The 18596-nt window shown below is 40.4% G+C and overlaps 1 protein-coding gene across 1 annotated transcript in view; it reads right to left on the reverse strand.

The window, feature by feature from the left end:
• Positions 1 to 1861: 1861 nt before the first annotated feature.
• The window catches only part of LOC124776899 (protein takeout-like), a 39594-nt gene continuing 22859 nt past the window's right edge, over positions 1862 to 18596 (reverse strand). The window contains exons 4-6 of the mRNA XM_047252090.1: positions 17249 to 17382; positions 12317 to 12469; positions 1862 to 2137 (exon numbers count right to left, since the gene is read on the reverse strand). Of these exons, the coding sequence (XP_047108046.1) occupies positions 1980 to 2137; positions 12317 to 12469; positions 17249 to 17382 (445 nt within the window). The 3' untranslated portion in view covers positions 1862 to 1979. The remainder of the gene's footprint in view (positions 2138 to 12316; positions 12470 to 17248; positions 17383 to 18596) is intronic.

The following is an 18596-nucleotide window of genomic DNA, read 5'->3' on the forward strand; positions in this document are numbered from 1 at the left end:
GAGATGATAATACACTCGTTTCAGAGAAACAGCTTTATTGTTTCTGAACACTGTGCTGTTGCTGACGTATACAATATATATGAAAGTATTTACTACACAGAACTGTTCCTGTTCCATTAGAAGCTGGTAAATTGCTATATTAGATATACATTATTCATACTATACAGTGTTTGTTCATCCCATTCAATGCCATTCGGTTTTATTGAGGCTGATACAGAAGTGAAATCTTGGCTGTACAATGGATTTGTTCAACATATCTTCTTAAATTGCAAGGAACTGCTATTTGCAATATATGATGTTATAAAAAGTGTAGAAGACGATGTAGAATGTGCTTTGAATTCATATATTCCCACTGTGTGACAGTTATATTGTAAAAGTAATGTCTGAAAATTGGTTGTTTCCCATGTTATTCACTCCGGAATATAATGATAAGGTAATTTCAGACATTTGTGTACGTTTGTGTGTGTGTGTGTGTGTGTGTGTGTGTGTGTGTGTGTGTGTGTGTGAGAGAGAGAGAGAGAGAGAGAGAGAGAGAGAGAGAGAGAGAGGGAGGGAGGGAGGGAGAGAGGGCGTAGTATTTGCCATATGAAATACAGAGAGATCACATGTTTGTGTGATGTTTGTGTGTTTGTGTATGTCATTTTACATACATTAGATATACCGTTGACTTCTGAATATTATGCCAGAGATAAGCAGCTACGTGTGCGTAACTAATGCATCACTTTGACGTTAGCATCACTTTAATATTACTTCAGAGATATCTATGTGTACATAAATAATGTAACTTGTCACCGTTTTTACTCCAGAAATAATGTATATCTTTGAGTTTCATGGAGGTTAAACAACTTTTTACTAAGTTTTTGGTGGTTTTTCTGTGTCTCAGATTAATACTATGCTCTGACTGGTTGAAAAGAGAAGGTGGTTTTTAATGTACCATTGATGGAAACGCAGTATTTCCAACATCTCGGATTTTGCATTGGTTGTTTCATTTTAAGACTGTTGGAGTACAGAGGGTGATAAGTTTTTAATTTTCCATTGACACAGTTTCGTTAGTTCTGTCACGTTGAATTTATTTTATTGGCTGTTTCATTTTTAATGCTTCACTGTGATTAGATGGAGACAGTGGTGTGAGAAGAGAGGGGAGGTGAAGAGAGGGAATGTGGTATATAGCACAACTCAGATAGCTAGGATCTTCTAAATGCATATTATTTATTTTATTGAGTGACTGATTGAACTATAAACTGACTGACATTATTGATTGGTGACATCACTGATAAGTGTGATGACAGCTTGAGTACGAGGTCATCGATAACATCACGCATGACCTTCATGATCACATGATCACCTTGAAGGCGATGTAAAGGTCAAAGTGGGCTCTAACATGAGTAATATTACACCTGAATTGTAATATGCCACCTTAAATAATGTGATAAATTATTCTGTATAAATCTGTGGTGTACGAGAGGTAATCATTAAGTTTTAATTATCACCACGAAAAATAGAGTTAAGTAATTAATTTTTCTTTGTTTACAGACCTCCAAATTTAGTACACGTTAGAACGCCGGTGCCATAATACTTCAGGACGCGGCTAGAGGACCCGAAAGAGAAGGGCACAGACCAGTGATATAATGGACAAATGTGCCTTTACTTTTTTTTTTGCGGCAGCAGGAAAATTTTGTAGCTGTGTCACTCCAATATCGAGGGCTGAAGAAGCATTACGCTTAAACGCATTGCAAGTAAACTAAAAACTATTTGATAACTGTCAGCTACCATTGGTAACTATACTGCTGACGTTAGGTGATGCTACTTCAAACGCAGAGTTCACGGTATTAAACGGGTTTTAAGTAAATAATCGAAGACATAAGCAAGAAGTATTTTGGATTTAATTTCACCACTACACAAGAACTTAACAGTGTCTACATCATGTCAATAACAGAATCAAAAATGTGGCTCGTTCTGTGGTGACTGGCGACGGCGGACTACACCGCCTCCGGGAAGACCTCGTCGTAGGGCACGAGGCCGGCGATGCCGGACAGCACCAGCGTCACCACCTGGGACAGCGCCTCGGCCAGGGCGGGGCCGATCTCCTTCACCACCTCCTGCCAGTTCTCGTTCAGGAACTGGTTCGTGTTGTCTCCTGTCCAACACAAGAGGCGTCTCTCAACAACACATCATCACGCTTTGTTTCCGAGAAGGACCAAGTACACTGAGGTGACAAAAGTCATGGGAAAGTAATATGTACACATGCAGATGGCAGTAGTATCGGGTACACAAGGTATCAAAGGGCAGTGCATCGGCGGAGCTGTCATTTGCGCTCAGGTGATTCATGTGGAAAGGTTTCCGACGTGATTAAGGCCGCACAATGGGAATTAACAGAATTTGATCGTGGAGTGGTAGCTGGAGCCGGATGTATAGGACGTTACTTCGAAAATTTTTAGGGAATTCAGTATTCCGAGATCCAAAGTGTCAAGGATGTGTTCAAGAACAGGAAGTGGGCAACGGCCCTCACTTAACGACCGAAAGCAGCGGCGTTTGCGTAGAGTTGTCAGCGCTAATACACAAGTAACACTGCATGAAATAGCCGCAGAAATCAATGTGCGATGTACGACGAACGTACCCATTATGACAGTGCACTGATATTTACAGTTAATCGGCTGTGGCAGCTGACGACAGACGCGAGTACCTTTGCTAACAGCATGACATCGACTGAAGTGCCTCTCTTGAGCTCGTGACCATATCGATGGGACCCTATACGACTGGTCAGATGAACCCGATTTGGACGCGTGGAGTGACCGCATGGTTTGAGGCGCCATGTCATGGAACGTGCGGCCCCTCCCGCCGGAGGTTCGAGTCCTCGCTCGGGCATGGGTGTGTGTGTTGTTCTTAGTTAGTTTAATTTAGTTTAAGTAGTGTGTAAGTCTAGGGACCGATGACCTCAGCGCTTTAGTCCCTTAGGAATTCACACACATACATACATTCATGATTCCAGATTTCACCTGGTAGGAGTCGATGGTAGGGTTCGAGAGGGGCGCGGGCCCCACCAACCCATGGAGTCAGGTTGACAACAAAGGAAGGTGGAAGCTGATGGTGGCTCCATAATGGTGCGGGCTCTGTTTATCTGGAATGGACAGGGTCCTCTGGTCCAACTGAACCGATCCCAAACAACGATGGAACATTTACGAATGACATTACGCCATGTCAACGGATCACAATTTTTTGTTCGACGAATTACTTGGCACCCATATCGCCCGACATGAATCTCATAGAACATTTATGGGACATAACCGACAGGTAGGTTCGTGCACAAAATCCTGCAGCGGTAACACTTTGCCTATGGAGGCACCATGGCTCAATATTTTTGGAGGGGTTTCCAAAGACTTGTTGAGACCATTCCTTGTCGAGATTCTGCAGTATGCCGGAAACAGGAGGTCTGACACGATATTAGACGGTATCTCACGACTTTTGCCACCTCAATGTATAGGTGGGAGGAACAGCGAGGGAAGAAAGTTGGCAGGTCAGGGAAGGATACGTCACAAGAAAGGCGAGGGTTACGGTTACCGAAGACTCGTGTGCAATATAGACCAATGTGAATATTTGTAATGCAACACAGACAGCAGGGGAAATAATACCATGTTTCTGTTTAAAATTCAATTGAAAACAAGAACAACTTAGCTAAGATTTTGAAAAATCTAAAACATTTATTAGCCCTTACGTACAGAAATTTCAATGTTAATTTTATGTATGTTTCCAAGATTGCCGAGAAATTAAGATAGTGTAATGATGGTATTTCACAAATAGGCTAAAGCCTTTTACGCACTCAACGGTTCCTTTACAGAAAATTGTGAGATAAGTTGACTTCGCTGAATATTTCGGCACATCAGTCGATGAAAACAGTAATAAAAAAATGAGAAAAGTGCTATCATGGTCATGCAAGACACGTTTCATTTAAGCTTAATTAACCTCTAACTCGCTGCAACGTATCTGGTATTATTCGAAACAATAATCAATAAAAGTTTCTTCTTATTTTGCTTTTGTTTCATATTAATGCTAGCGAAATATTACGCAGTTTGCAACTCGTTTCTAACGGTGTAAAATGTGATAATCATAAAAATTTCGTGTCTTTTGTAGCACAGAGACATGGTGCAAACTGCTTCACATTTTGTGAAAGAGGTAAAACAATCCATTCCGTTTGCGAAGCCGAGGTATTGGTTGAATTTTATTCACTTTTTGTTCCGACAACATAGTGCGTGTATTGACATCTTCGCGGTGACAAAATGTCATCCACTTTAGGGTACTAACCACATCCATCACATCGGTTTTCGATACGTGGTTTCGGATTAGATTTGTATATTTTTGCTTTTTTTAAAGAGCGTAATTCATTTAACAGCAACATACACTTCTGCCCTCCTCTTTGAGTCTGTAAAGCTAAAAGAGTCTCTGTGACAGAGACATCCAAATTTGAAAAGATCCGTAATGATATTTTCCTCAGGCGATTTTCACGGCAAGTGCTCTGCGAAATACAGTAAACGTTGGCCCAAATCACTTAAATCAGAATCAATTATACAATGAAGAAATCTGATCTGTTAGACCGACATACAAAAAAAATGCTGTGCATCAAAGCTTTTCCATAAAAAACGTACAAAATGCTGTGACAGAGAGAGCACACGACTGTGTCCATTAAAGGTTAAAGTTATAATTTAAACACTTAACTCGCATAATCACGATAGTAGAAATGTAGCCTAAAATTACTATACATAGACACGAAATTTCCAATAATAGCCGATAGTACAACATTACATACTCCTTTCCTAGCAATCATACAGAGAAGATCGCCGAAACAGCTCAATTTAACGTAATTGCAATTACTGACCTCGCGAAAGCAAGGTGCGTCTTTAGAAAACTCAGTTTCATGCACTGGGGTCTATTAGCACTGAGGGGCAGCATAAAAAGAGAAATACCTAGCGTAGAGCGTACACAAACGTTGTAGGTCGATTGAAATAAAAATTAAACCTGTGTGATCTGGAGGGCTCGGATAGAAAGGGATAAGGGTACATTACCCGAATTTTGATATGTATTGGCTTTAATACATTATCAATTATTGCCAAGGTGGTGGTTTCTGTTAAACAGGAGCCCGTTTTAAGGAGAAGCGCGTGTTCACTTGCAATGAAGGGCCTGCAACGTGAAATTCACATTAAAAAAATCTCCATGACCTAAAAACCTAATGTCATAAAGCGGTTGCTTTAGATTTTGATGCAAAAAGGGCCAATTATTCCATTCGTTTTGTGGTTCACGATTACGATACCTCGTATTAATTTAATGAGAGTGGCAGAAATGGGAAAACATGGCAGAGCCATAAAATCAACCAAGCTTCCGCTCAGTCAAAACTGCTCTAGAGCCGCTGAACCATGGCTCATAAATCTCTCCCTCTCTCCCTCACTCGGCTCATTACCTGACCTTCCTTAACCAGTGCAGATCTGCTTTACCTTTACCCGAGCCATGGCAGAAGAGACTGTTTTTATATTTCAGTTGGTTTACGCACTCTCTGCCATCTTTTCGAGATACTATGATTTAGTCCGTGCTCCCTAATTGTCTGTACGTTTGAAGACCATCCTCTGAACAGTGTTTGTATAACACCTTTCTTTTACTACATTTTAACACGTATTCATAACCGAGTCATATGTGACTGATCAGAAAGACTAGGCACAAAATCACCATTACAGTATGAAAACAAATGAGAGCCTTTGGAATATCACCGTTGTGGCAGGAAGTTTCCTATTTTTATTCAGTACTTGGCGCAGGCAGGGGATATTTTAGACACTATCCCGCCTGAACATTGGCCACAGTTTTGCAGATTGTCTCTGGGTGCAGAGAGTATACACACTGAAGTTACTGACTGTTGATTTTATAACAAATGTGGAAACCAGAACCCAATAGTCTTACAGTTATTCATCATCTCTTCTCCGATGTTTCCCCAGTGCGCAGACCCTTGAACTACTTTAGACGTATCGAGAGATTGCCATGCAGAGGAACAAAGAAAAGTATGTTTATTAGAAGGTCCTCAGGAGACGTCATTTGATTTGGTTCCTATATCCCTTGAAATGAAAAACTGTCTGTCCTGAAGTATTCCCCTACAAACTCGTCTACAATACTATCTTTTTATTCTAGACGAAACATGTTTTTTTTTCTCCAAGTGAAGACAAGTAAGCGTGAGTCAGTTCATAGCGACCAAAGCTACTGATCAAACGGGCTTAAGCGTACAGTGATTATAGTGCAGCGTCGAACGCAATTGAGGTAGAAGCCTCAGCTGAGTAGTAGTTTACAAAATTTAACAACGGAAACATTTGTTCTGGTATGTGTGAGCGTTCTGTAGAGTATCTTGAAACTACTCTGAGGGAATAAGTTAGAGGAAATAGGTAGAGGAAATGCTCATGTTTCACCGAATACCACTATACTCACTGGAGTTAAACGACAGTTTTTGTAACTTGTAAGATTTTTTCTGTGGAACATTGACGCTTATAAACACCATCCTCAGAGACACCAACGCTCGCTTATGGGTAAGCAGGCGTTCAGGAAGTTATCATCTTTTGAACAGCCCTCTCTTATGTAGTAATAAAATAATTTCAATGTCGAAGTAGCACAGATTGCAACAATAATTATTACAAAAGGATGGAATTTTGATAAATGAGTCTAGGCCTCTTCTTTATCAAGTGGAATAACATGAAAAATGCAGTGCAAAATTTGCTTCTCAGTGACGGTTTGGTTTGCTGCAAGACCTTTTTTGTATACTATTTAGAATTTCACTCGAATGTATTTGCAAAGTAAATAGTGTCCTGTGATTATCTGAGAGGAAATAAAACGGCTATCGTCATAGATGGTACTTTAGATCAATCTGGCTGCACATCCCCATGAACATGAACAAGAGTTTGATTGGTTTGCATCATCACCGGCCATCCTCCGATCAACGTACAACGAGCACAAACAGTGGGTTGTCACAAACTGTCTGTCTAAGATATAAAAATATTGCGCTAGTATCGATAACGTTGAAATAATACCGGGTGATGAAGAAGTCAGTACAAATTTGAAAACTTAATAAACCACGGAATAATGTAGATTGAGAGGTGAAAATTGACAGACATGCTTGGATTGACATGGGGTTTTATTAGAAGACGAAAAAAAACAAAGTTCACAAAATGTCCGACAGATCTCTTGCGCGCGTCGTTTGGTGATGATGGTGTGCTCAGCCGCCACTTTCGTCATGCTTGGCCTCCCAGGTCCCCAGACCTCAGTCCGTGCGATTATTGGCTCTGGGGTTGCCTGAAGTCGCAAGTGTATCGTGATCGACCGACAGCTGAAAGTCAACATCCGACGCCAATGCCTCACCGTAACTCCGGACATGCTTTACAGTGCTGTTCACAACATTATTCCTAGACTACAGCTATTGTTGAGGAATGATGGTGGACATATTGAGCATTTCCTGTAAAGAACATCATCTTCGCTTTGTCTTACTTTGTCATGCTAATTATTGCTATTCTGATCAGATGAAGCGCCATCTGTCGGACACTTTTTGTGTGTCAATCTGTACCTCTCTATCTACATTATTCCGTGATTTGTTCAGTTTTCAAATTTATACTGACTTTTTGATCACCTGGTTTATCAACCACGGACAGTGTTTCGGTGTCTCAAGAGACTAAAAACGATCCTATCTGAAAGCTTGAAGTATCATCGCCAATAATCGTCTCCTCCGCTCCTACTTGTTGCCTTAATGCTCCAGGACGATGTTCAGCCGTCGGTCTGCAGCCTGTCGTTCCCAGGATACACGACCATCGCTAAATGCAGGGTTACAGGTTGTTACGTGATGGGGCCTATATTGATACTTCGGGTGTTGTGTGATGTCCTTAGGTTTGTTAGGTTTAAGTAGTTCTCAGTTCTAGGGGACTGATGACCCTAGATGTTAAGTCCCATAGTGCTCAAAGCCATTTGAACCATTTTTGAACCATATCGATACTTCGATATTTCTGTAATTTATATGTATAACAACTTGAATTGGACGAGTATTTCCGCTTCTTAGCTTTTTAAGTATTTCGTCTCAATTCCCTGATTTTGAGTACTGGCTGCAGACGTTTATGTATGGCATTCACAAACTTCGCCAGACGAACAATGGTTCCTTATAGGAATCATTGTGTTAAAGACACATAAGGGAATGTCTTTGAGAATTAGCCGCAATTTATATTGCAACGAAGTCAGATCAGTTGAATATTTAATCAACGAAATGCTACAGTCGATTTCATCTTATCAAACAGCGTTCGTATTGCATCTTTAGTGAACTAGTTGTTCACTACACAATACAAGGCTGGGTAAATGTGATATTGTGGGAAGACGATAAATTCATTCTGAAATACGAAGTAGTTGCGGGCGTCTGAAAGTCACATCTTTACTGACACATCTCCTCAGTGAAAATGGCGGTGTGTCTTATTTTTGTGAAGTACGCTGGTAGACCAGAAGGATTTGTTTCCAGCGTTTTTCGAATTTGCTTAAGGACAGAGCGCTATTGATGGATATGCCCTCAGAAGGCATAAGATCTTGCCTTTCCAACAGGCCCGACCAAGAACCTGCACTTCTTGTACACATCTTTGCACGGAATCATTTGACACCGTTTTGAGTTTCAAGAGAAAATTTCTTTCAGAAAGCTAGTGTGTGTACTTTCGAAACGTTTGACTAGTTGTAAGTGAATAACTCTGAGAAAGGAAACATGGAAATGACATTTCAATTAATTTTTTTACTGCCCTATAACCTCTGAGAGAAAATTTTAATAATAGATTTACACATTTAAATTGGTTTTATTTGATTTTAGTATTTTGCATCTTCTTTTGCAATGGACGGAGAAAAGGTTCCTCCTGAATTTCTCTAGGAGCTCACTGACTTTCAGTGCAATCTCACGGTAAGATAGAGTTTAATACTATAGAAAGTTGGAAATCTCTTACAAAAATTATCCTCCTGAAATGTTCCTGTAGTTGTATAAAACGGCAGCTTGAATCTGCAATATCCTGGAACAATTCACTACTGTGAGAGAGGTTTTTCAACATCAAAATTAACTGAAACAATGGAAGTAGTCTCTCTGATGCAAATGCTACTGGAGCAACGACAAATAGTTTAACACTGAACATCGAGGTATCAGAAAAAGAGATGAAAATATGATGATTGCTGTAAAGGAGCGTTTCTTTCTCGCATGTAGTAGGCCTGCTTCGAAGTTAGAGCTTCTGTGTAAGATTAAATGAACGATCTTAGGAAACGTTTAATAAAAAGCATATGTAATTTGCTTGTTACTTTACATATGGGCGACCATAAATTTTAAAATATTTTGGCACGTTTCGAAATTGACTGGACCTAAACTGTGGTCCGAAACAGGATCGTGTTTTCAGCCTGTGACGGGCAGGACAGCTGCAGACTCTGTCAGCGCCGGTTTGGGAATGTTTTTCCACACAAGCGACTTCTCATTTGCCCCCCCCCCCCCCTCCCCAACCCGTTTTCCGTCATACACTTTCAACCGTGTCAATGATACGCAAGGCCCCAAGGGCGTCGCTTGCACCTTAACCCAGCCCTGGTCTCTGCTGAAACTTTCCCTGCAGACAAGCTGCACTTCCGTAACGAGCCATCCGCGTTGCCCATCAGCCTTCCGGGGTCTGCTCTCATGCCCAGCCCCGCAGTACAACACGAAACAGGGAGACAGAGCGAGGCACACGAACTACATCTTTGTATCTGTAGCGACGAATTATAATCTTCTGTTGTCAACAGCTGTACACCAGTACGTATCTGGAGAGCACACGCTCTCCACCTCTGCAAAGACTGTCAATGCAGTATACTTAAGGCTCTTGAGCTTAGAAAATACATTTGCTATAAAGACTATTTTATATGCATCCTCTTAATTCAATCCTTGTCCGAATGGCTCATTCTGCTGTTACCCCAAAGATGGTTTGTTCAACCAAAAGCTTCTTTAAGAACGTTTGTCTTTGAAATGCGTTTCTATACTTTTGTGTGGCATCGACGCAAGGTCAATCTAGCATAAAAATTTAGAATAAAAATAAATTACAGTAGGCCTACTCTGGGACACGAAAATGTAATGGTAGAGGACTGGAATTCGATAGTAGAGAAAGGAAGTGAAGATGAAATATGGACGTGGGAGAGTGGGACAGGGATAGGAATAAATGCGTAAGCCGCCTGGTACAATTTTCCACAGAATATGTTTCAATCATTGCTAACACTTGCTTTAAGAATCATGAAAAAAGAAGAGACTTGCAGACACAGAGAGGTTCCAGAAGACAGAGATTTAGAAACTAGACATTAAATTCCAAAACATTTACAGGGGCTGATGCGAACTCTGACTGTCATTTTTGTTATGAACTATAGATTGAAAAAGAGATATTACTGAAAGGCAGGAAATTAAAGAGATGCGATCTGGATAAACCGAAAGAGCTAAAGGTTGTTGATAGTTTCAAAGGGACCATTACCCAATGATTGACTAAAATAGAGGAAAGGAATATAGTAAAAATTGAATCACGATATTGAAATATTAAATAGTTATGGCAGCATAGATTTAAACTGGCAAAAAGACAATGCCTAGTGGAAAACCTTGATGACACACGAGGCACTGAATTTAACTGATGTAAGGCGAATGTATAAAAATGCAATAAACGGACGTTTAAAAATAGGGAATGGCTATATGGCAAAATCAAGGATATAAAAGCATGCATGATTGTGGGAAAGACCGATGCTGCCTATAGGCAAATTAAAGAAACTCTTGCGGAGAACAGAAGCAGCTGCATAAGTATCAAGAGCTCAGAAGGCAAACCGTTTGAAACAAATAAGGGAAAGCTGATAGGAGGACAATGCCTAGTGGAAAACCTTGATGACACACGAGGCACTGAATTTAACTGATGTAAGGCGAATGTATAAAAATGCCATAACCGGACGTCTAAAAATAGGGAATGGCTATATGGCAAAATCAAGGATATAAAAGCATGCATGATTGTGGGAAAGACCGATGCTGCCTATAGGCAAATTAAAGAAACTCTTGCGGAGAACAGAAGCAGCTGCATAAGTATCAAGAGCTCAGAAGGCAAACCGTTTGAAACAAATAAGGGAAAGCTGATAGGAGGAATGCACAAGGGAAGTAACTAGAAGACAGTACTATAGAAAGGAAAGAGAAAGTAGATGATGAAAAGCAGGGGGTCATGGTACTGCTAGAAGAATTTAAGACAGCATTGAAGGACGTAAGACGAAACAAGACACCTGGTGTAGACGACTTTCCTCCAGTATCATTGAGATTCTTGAGAGAGCCTGCCATGACAGAACTATTTCACGTTGTTTGCAAGATATATCTGCTAGGTGAACTAACCTCAGTATGTAACTATTACGATTCAAGCGAAGACACGAGCTGATAATTGTAATATTACAGAACAACCAGTAGCTCCTACATAATGATACGAATTACAGTTAGAAGAATGAGAAACTGGTATACGCTGACCTCGGGGAAGATCAATTTGAATTTTGAAGTAATGTATAAAGACACTAAGGGCTGGATGAGTACAATACGTAGGTTCAAATTGATATAGGTTACGAGGAGACAGAGGTTCATAGGACAGATTAGCGTTGAAAGCACTATCAAACCATTCTTAGAACTGAAAATCACCACCACACGAGTAGCAGCTTGCGGTGTTATCTGTTGTTGTTAGCTGACAGTTGATTTTGCTGCTCAGAGGCACTGATTTATAAACCTCTCATTCGCATAACTAATAAAATAACAGATTTATCCAAAAATTCATTGAACCCAAAGAAATTGATGACTTTGTCATTATTCACTCTTCTGCACCTTTTATGTTTTACACAGCTGTACGCTTTAATCCACTATGGTCTGTACACCGTAGAGGATTTCGAGATCTTCACGGTTAATTAATAATAAATACTTTTGCATCTTATAACTAAACGCACACATTAAAAGAACGCTGTAATAAGGACATGGACACAAAAAGATTCAGCACTTTTGGTGCCGTCTTTACCTCTCAATAGCCTGTCTTAATTTTGTAATCGACTAATGACGGCCGACTCACCGATTCCTATAATTTGTTTCACTGCCATTCCACTTAGGAGAGCTGCTGTGCCAATGTTGATCCAAAGTTACATATAAAATCAAAGAAGGATACGAATTTTGTTTCTTAGAATTGGGCTTGAACAATGCCCGTAACGAGTAACAGAAGGTTTTACTCAATAGCTTGTGCTCTGACAGTACATTCTTTCCACACAGTAGTCTGACGCCACTTACCGAGAAGCTTGTCCCCGTCGAACAGATTGTCCAGGTACATGTAAGCGCGGCTCATCTCGTACTTGATGTCCGAGTCCACTGGCTTGATGTACTCCTTCCCGTCGTCTTTCGTCTCCAGTTCCCACTGCACCGTGATGTCGACATCTAAGTCAGCTAGGAAAAATAAGCACACTGAGTCGTGTTTACCACCTCTACTGGCAATCCGTGTGTCCAGTGTTGAACCACTTCTTACAGTGTATAAATATGAGTATAATGCGATTCCCTGATGATCATTGAAAATAAATATAACTATTGACGTGAAACAAAGAGCAGTCTAAAATGATTAGATCTATGCTAGATGATGAAGAGGTGTGAACAAATCAAAGTGAACAAAATGCACTGCAGCTATGACCTGTCAGAATGCTTTACTGTGAAAGTTTGGTGTAGCCACTTATGTATGAGCTAAAAATACCTATTTGGAGGTATTATTACAATGTAGTACAGTACTGGAGCTGAATAGGTCGATTCAAAAAAAGGCATGCAGCCGGTGAAAACTTACTTCATAACTCAAATTGCTCACTTAACGTGTTTCGGATTTATTTCCTTCATCAAGTATCGAAGCGCACAGAGGATCAAAGGATACGAGCGCTACTAGATGTAGGTGTATGTAACATAAGTTGACAGATTACTTGATTAGACCGTCGACTTATGTTGCATGTACGTGTAGTAATGACCCTCAGTGCACTTGGGTCTGTTGTTGTTGTTGTTGTTGTGGTCTTCAGTCCTGAGACTGGTTTGATGCAGCTCTCCATGCTACTCTATCCTGTGCAAGCTTCTTCATCTCCCAGTACCTACTGCAGCCTACATCCTTCTGAATCTGCTTAATGTATTCATCTCTTGGTCTCCCTCTACGATCTTTACCCTCTACGCTGCCCTCCAATACTAAATTGGTGATCCCTCGATGTCTCAGAACATGTCCTACCAACCGATCCCTTCTTCTAGTCAAGTTGTGCCACAATCTCCTCTTCTCCCCAATTCTATTCAATACCTCCTCATTAGTTATGTGATCTACCCATCTAATCTTCAGCATTCTTCTGTAGCACCACATTTCCAAAGCTTCTATTCTCTTCTTGTCTAAACTATTTATCGTCCACGTTTCACTTCCATACATGGCTACACTCCATACAAATACTTTCAGAAACGACTTCCTGACACTTAAATCTACACTCCATGTTAACAAATTTTTCTTCTTCAGAAACGCCTTCCTTGCCATTGCCAGTATACATTTTATATCCTCTCTTCTTCGACCATCACCAGTTATTTTGCTCCCCAAATAGCAGAACTCCTTTGCTATTTTAAGTATCTCATTTCCTAATCTAATTCCATCAGCATCACCCGACTTAATTCGACTACATTCCATTATCCTAGTTTTGCTTTTACTGATGTTCATCTTATACCCTCCTTTCAAGACACTGTCCATTCCGTTCAACTGCTCTTCCAAGTCCATTGCTGTCTCTGACAGAATTACAATGTCATCGGCGAACCTCAAGGTTTTTATTTCTTCTTCATGGATTTTAATTCCTACTTCGAACTTTTCTTTCATTTCCTTTATTGCTTGCTCAATATACAGATTGAATAACATCGGGGATAGGCTGCAACCCTGTCTCACTCCCTTCCCAACTACTGCTTCCCTTTCATACCCCTCGACTCTTATAACTGCCATCTGCTTTCTTTACAAATTGTACATAGCCTTTCGCTCCCTGTATTTTACCCCTGCCACCTTCAGAATTTGAAAGAGAGTATTCCAATCAACATTGTCAAAAGCTTTTTCTAAGTCTACAAATGCTAGAAACGTAGGTTTGCCTTTCCTTAATCTTTCTTCTAAGATAAGTCGTAGGGTCAGTATTGCCTCAAGTGTTCCAACATTTCTATGGAATCCAAACTGATCTTCCCCGAGGTCGGCTTCTATCAGTTTTTCCATTCTTCTGTAAAGAATTCGCGTTAGTATTTTGCAGCTGTGACTTATTAAACTGATAGTTCGGTAATTTTCACATCTGTCAACAGCTGCTTTCTTTGGAATTGGAATTATTATATTCTTCTTGAAGTCTGAGGGTATTTCGCCTGTCTCATACATCTTGCTCACCAGATGGTAGAGTTTTGTCAGGACTGGCTCTCCCAAGGCTGTCAGTAGTTCTAATCGAATGTTGTCTACTCCGCGGGCCTTGTTTCGACTCAGGTCTTTCAGTGCTCTGTCAAACTCTTCACGCAGTATCATATCTCCCATTTCATCTTCATCTACATCCTCTTCCATTTCCATAATATTGTCCTCAAGTACAACTCCCTTGTATAGACCCTCTATATACTCCTTCCACCTTTCGGCTTTCACTTCTTTGCTTAGAACTGGGTTTCCATCAAAGCTCCTGATATTCATGCAAGTGGTTCTCCTTTCTCCAAAGGTCTCTTTAATTTTCCTATACGCAGTATCTATCTTACCCCTAGTGAGATAAGCTTCTACATCCTTACATTTGTCCCCTAGCCATCCCTGCTTAGCCATTTTACACTTCCTGTCGATCTCATTTTTGAGATGTTTGTATTCCTTTTTGCCTGTGAGATAAGCTTCTACATCCTTACATTTGTCCTCTAGCCATCCGTGCTTAGCCATTTTGCACTTCCTGTCGATCTCATTTTTGAGACGTTTGTATTCCTTTTTGCCTGCTTCATTTACTGCATTTTTATATTTTCTCCTTTCATCAATTAAATTCAATATTTCTTCTGTTACCCAAGGGGTTCTACTAGTCCTCGTCTTTTTACCAATTAGATCCTCCGCTGCCTTTACTATTTCATCCCTCAAAGTTACCCATTCTTCTTCTACTGTATTTCTTTCCCCCATTCCTGTCAATTGTTCCCTTATGCTCTCCCTGAAACTCTGTAAGGTCTATGATGACGCAAATAAATCCGAAAGGAGTCAGGGGAGCAATTTGAGTAATAAAGCATTTTTCACCGGCTGCATTAATTTTTTAAGCGATCTATTCAGTTCCAATATAGTACCACATTACAATATAACCGTGATTGCCTGCCTCATGTCTCATCTATATAAAAGTATTAAATTTTATTTAATTGTTATATACTTTTTCTTGTTCTTGTTCTTCTTTCTCTTCTCAAGGTGTCGTCTCCCGTCAGAGAGGCGGTTAATATTGTTTTTAACTGTGCATATCTAATCAGTGGTAGGGACGTGCATCCAAACCACTCTCTCAGATTTTGTAGCCACGTTGTTCGTCATCTTTCTCAATTCCGTATTCTTACTGATTCGCGTTAGAATTTCTTCACTGAAAATTATTTGTGTCCAGGATGTTTTTAACATTCCACGATATTCTCACATATCGACTGTCTCAATCTCCTTCATTATTGAAGTATTAAGTGTCATGCCTTTGTTCCATACAAGAGTTCTGCGATTACATAAATATTACATACATTACCTCCTATTAATCGGCACGATGTTACCGACCACTTGGCATCTTTTGATCTTTTAATTTAAAAAATAATCAACAGATATAAAACTATACTAAGTTTAAAAAACGATAGCTTCATAACTGATATGCCTAATACTTTCTCCTATGGAGTTCTTCGTGTTGAGATATGTAGGTAACTGATTGTATGGGGATTCTGTTCAAGATGATGTTTTCTGAAATGATGAGATGACCAGAATTACAGCTTTCTAGAAAAGGGGAGAGTTCAGTGTATAATCTACAGCTAATAATATGTACAGAAACCAAGCGTGATTTTTCTGTCCAGGGTGGGGAGGGGGCTTTGAAGGGCGTTAAATATTCCCTAAGAGAGGATATGGAGTGTTTGCACATGGATGGGGGCTACACTAATATTGGATCGTTGTCTTGTTGTTAGTATAAGACTATAATATTAGACATGTGTACAAGTTCGCAGCTACTGCAGTTATAAGCTTCTAAGTTACTGATTAGATTTTGAATTAAAACTATTAGCAATGGTAGTCGAAGTTTTCCGGTACAAGGAGTCACTAACATAGTAACAACGGTCTTGTGAAATATAGTGGTGTAGTGGATAGCGGTCAAGAGCAACCTCTTACCCTTATCGTGAAAAAATGCGCCTTAAAGAAAAAGAATCAGAAACGCAGAGGGCAAAGAAAACCTCTGGATTAAAGACATGTAGTATGTCTTCAGAGGATACTCACGACCTGTACCAGAAGAAGTACCATAATGATCTGTCCATTGGAGGAAATGTTCAAATTATTTCCACATTCGGATTTCCGAGGGTGGAGTGCCAAGAGAAAAAGATTGAATAACCAACGAAAGGGTAACATTCTGCAAGTCGGAGCGTGGAATGTCAGAAGGCTAAACAGCAGTGAAACTTATGCTATTATAACACTTCCTCATAACACCAGAGGTAAGAGTACTTGCCATACAAAACAAGGGTTTGCTTTGAATTTTGAATTCCCTGTTTAGTGCATGGCTTTAATAGTTATATCTAACATTGTCAGAGAAGGAGAACGCGATCACATACAGATTTCTTAAAAATATATATGTTATTATCTCTATCGCGTACATTATAACACATTAAAATATAATGACTAGTTTCCCTTGACTAAGCAACCATCTTCAGACCACTAGTGGTAAAATGCATGTCACCATACAGTGTACTGAAAACTCTGCGCCGTCTATATATCTGGGAGCATGTCTCCACGTGAATAACAATTTCATACAAAAACTGAATAAACCAGCAAGGTAAAACCAATTAGTTCAAAACTATGCTTAATGAGGTTTCAGTCAATTTTGAAATGGATACAGAACATATCTGCACCGAGAAACCTGTGAAAGTTGAAAAATGTCTGTGTTCAGTAGGTCTGATATGACAGTGACCGACTCACGACTGTAGCAAGACTAACAGGTACGTCGAGTAGTTGATAAGCGCCGGCGAACTTACTGAGTGTGATGTTGGCTTCTCCGCTGCCCTTGATGGGTAGCAGGAGGACTTTGCCGTCCACCTCGTATTTCCCCAGCAGTTGGCCCACCGGGACGGATGCCTTAATTTCCGCTTTGTTGTTGGCGAGGTCGAAGCTGTAACGAAGGCGGAAACACTTGCCATTAAAATTTACAGCCACACGAATCCAAATAATGATGCTACTTAGGCACATAACTTTAATTAAGGCGGAAATAACGCAAAGATTTAAGAGATGTCATACTTGAACAGGTTTCATGGATCTTAAGGAGTGATTTGTGCCTAAGGCCACATCACAAAATACAAATCACGATTTGGAAGAAATTGTCGACGTTGGTCATCGTTTGACAGTAAAAATATTCGTTACTGTTATTTGTATATCAAAATTCACTTTATCATGTTATGAGCTACATTCCTAAAGAATCAGACGAGACTGAGGTATAACTATTAAACTCACTGCGGTGTGGAGCTTACGGACGAAAGTAACTTTCGCAAGATGTGTCACTGCCACGTGACAGAGGTCGAGGAAACTTGGACTATAAATAAGATGAAATGCTACGGTGTAGTAGAGAAAATAGCGCAAAGACATACGCAATGAGACAAACAGAAATGACCCTTTTTTGTTAAGAACTGTAATTGTACTATAGTCACCGCGGTTCATAATGGTCCACTGGACATTACAAACGGTGGTACACTGTTCTTAATAGGATGTCTGATGCATGGTCACCACAGACGGCCATGCACCCTCTACAACGTTCTCCCATGTATTTTGGTAAGGTAATCTTGTGGTAGGGCGTCCTATTCCTCCACTAGCGCGATAGAAAATTGCTGGATGGTCGTTGGTGTATGAGGACGTGCTGTAATACGTCTCTCCAACTCGTCCAACACATTCTCGGCGGGAATTAAGTTGAGGGAACGGGTAGACCAGTCCATCCGCCAAATACATTCGTATTCCAAGAGCTCCTTTACCTGCGGTGTTCGATCTATAAAAATGATGTCAGAGCCGAAACTACTGAAGAGACATACACTCCTGGAAATTGAAATAAGAACACCGTGAATTCATTGTCCCAGGAAGGGGAAACTTTATTGACACGTTCCTGGGGTCAGATACATCACATGATCACACTGACAGACCCACAGGCACATAGACACAGGCAACAGAGCATGCACAATGTCGGCACTAGTACAGTGTATATCCACCTTTCGCAGCAATGCAGGCTGCTATTCTCCCATGGAGACGATCGTAGAGATGCTGGATGTAGTCCTGTGGAACGGCTTGCCATGCCATTTCCACCTGGCGCCTCAGTTGGACCAGCGTTCGTGCTGGTCGTGC

The sequence above is a fragment of the Schistocerca piceifrons genome, chromosome 2, assembly GCF_021461385.2.
Source record: "Schistocerca piceifrons isolate TAMUIC-IGC-003096 chromosome 2, iqSchPice1.1, whole genome shotgun sequence".
NCBI lineage: Eukaryota > Metazoa > Arthropoda > Insecta > Orthoptera > Acrididae > Schistocerca > Schistocerca piceifrons.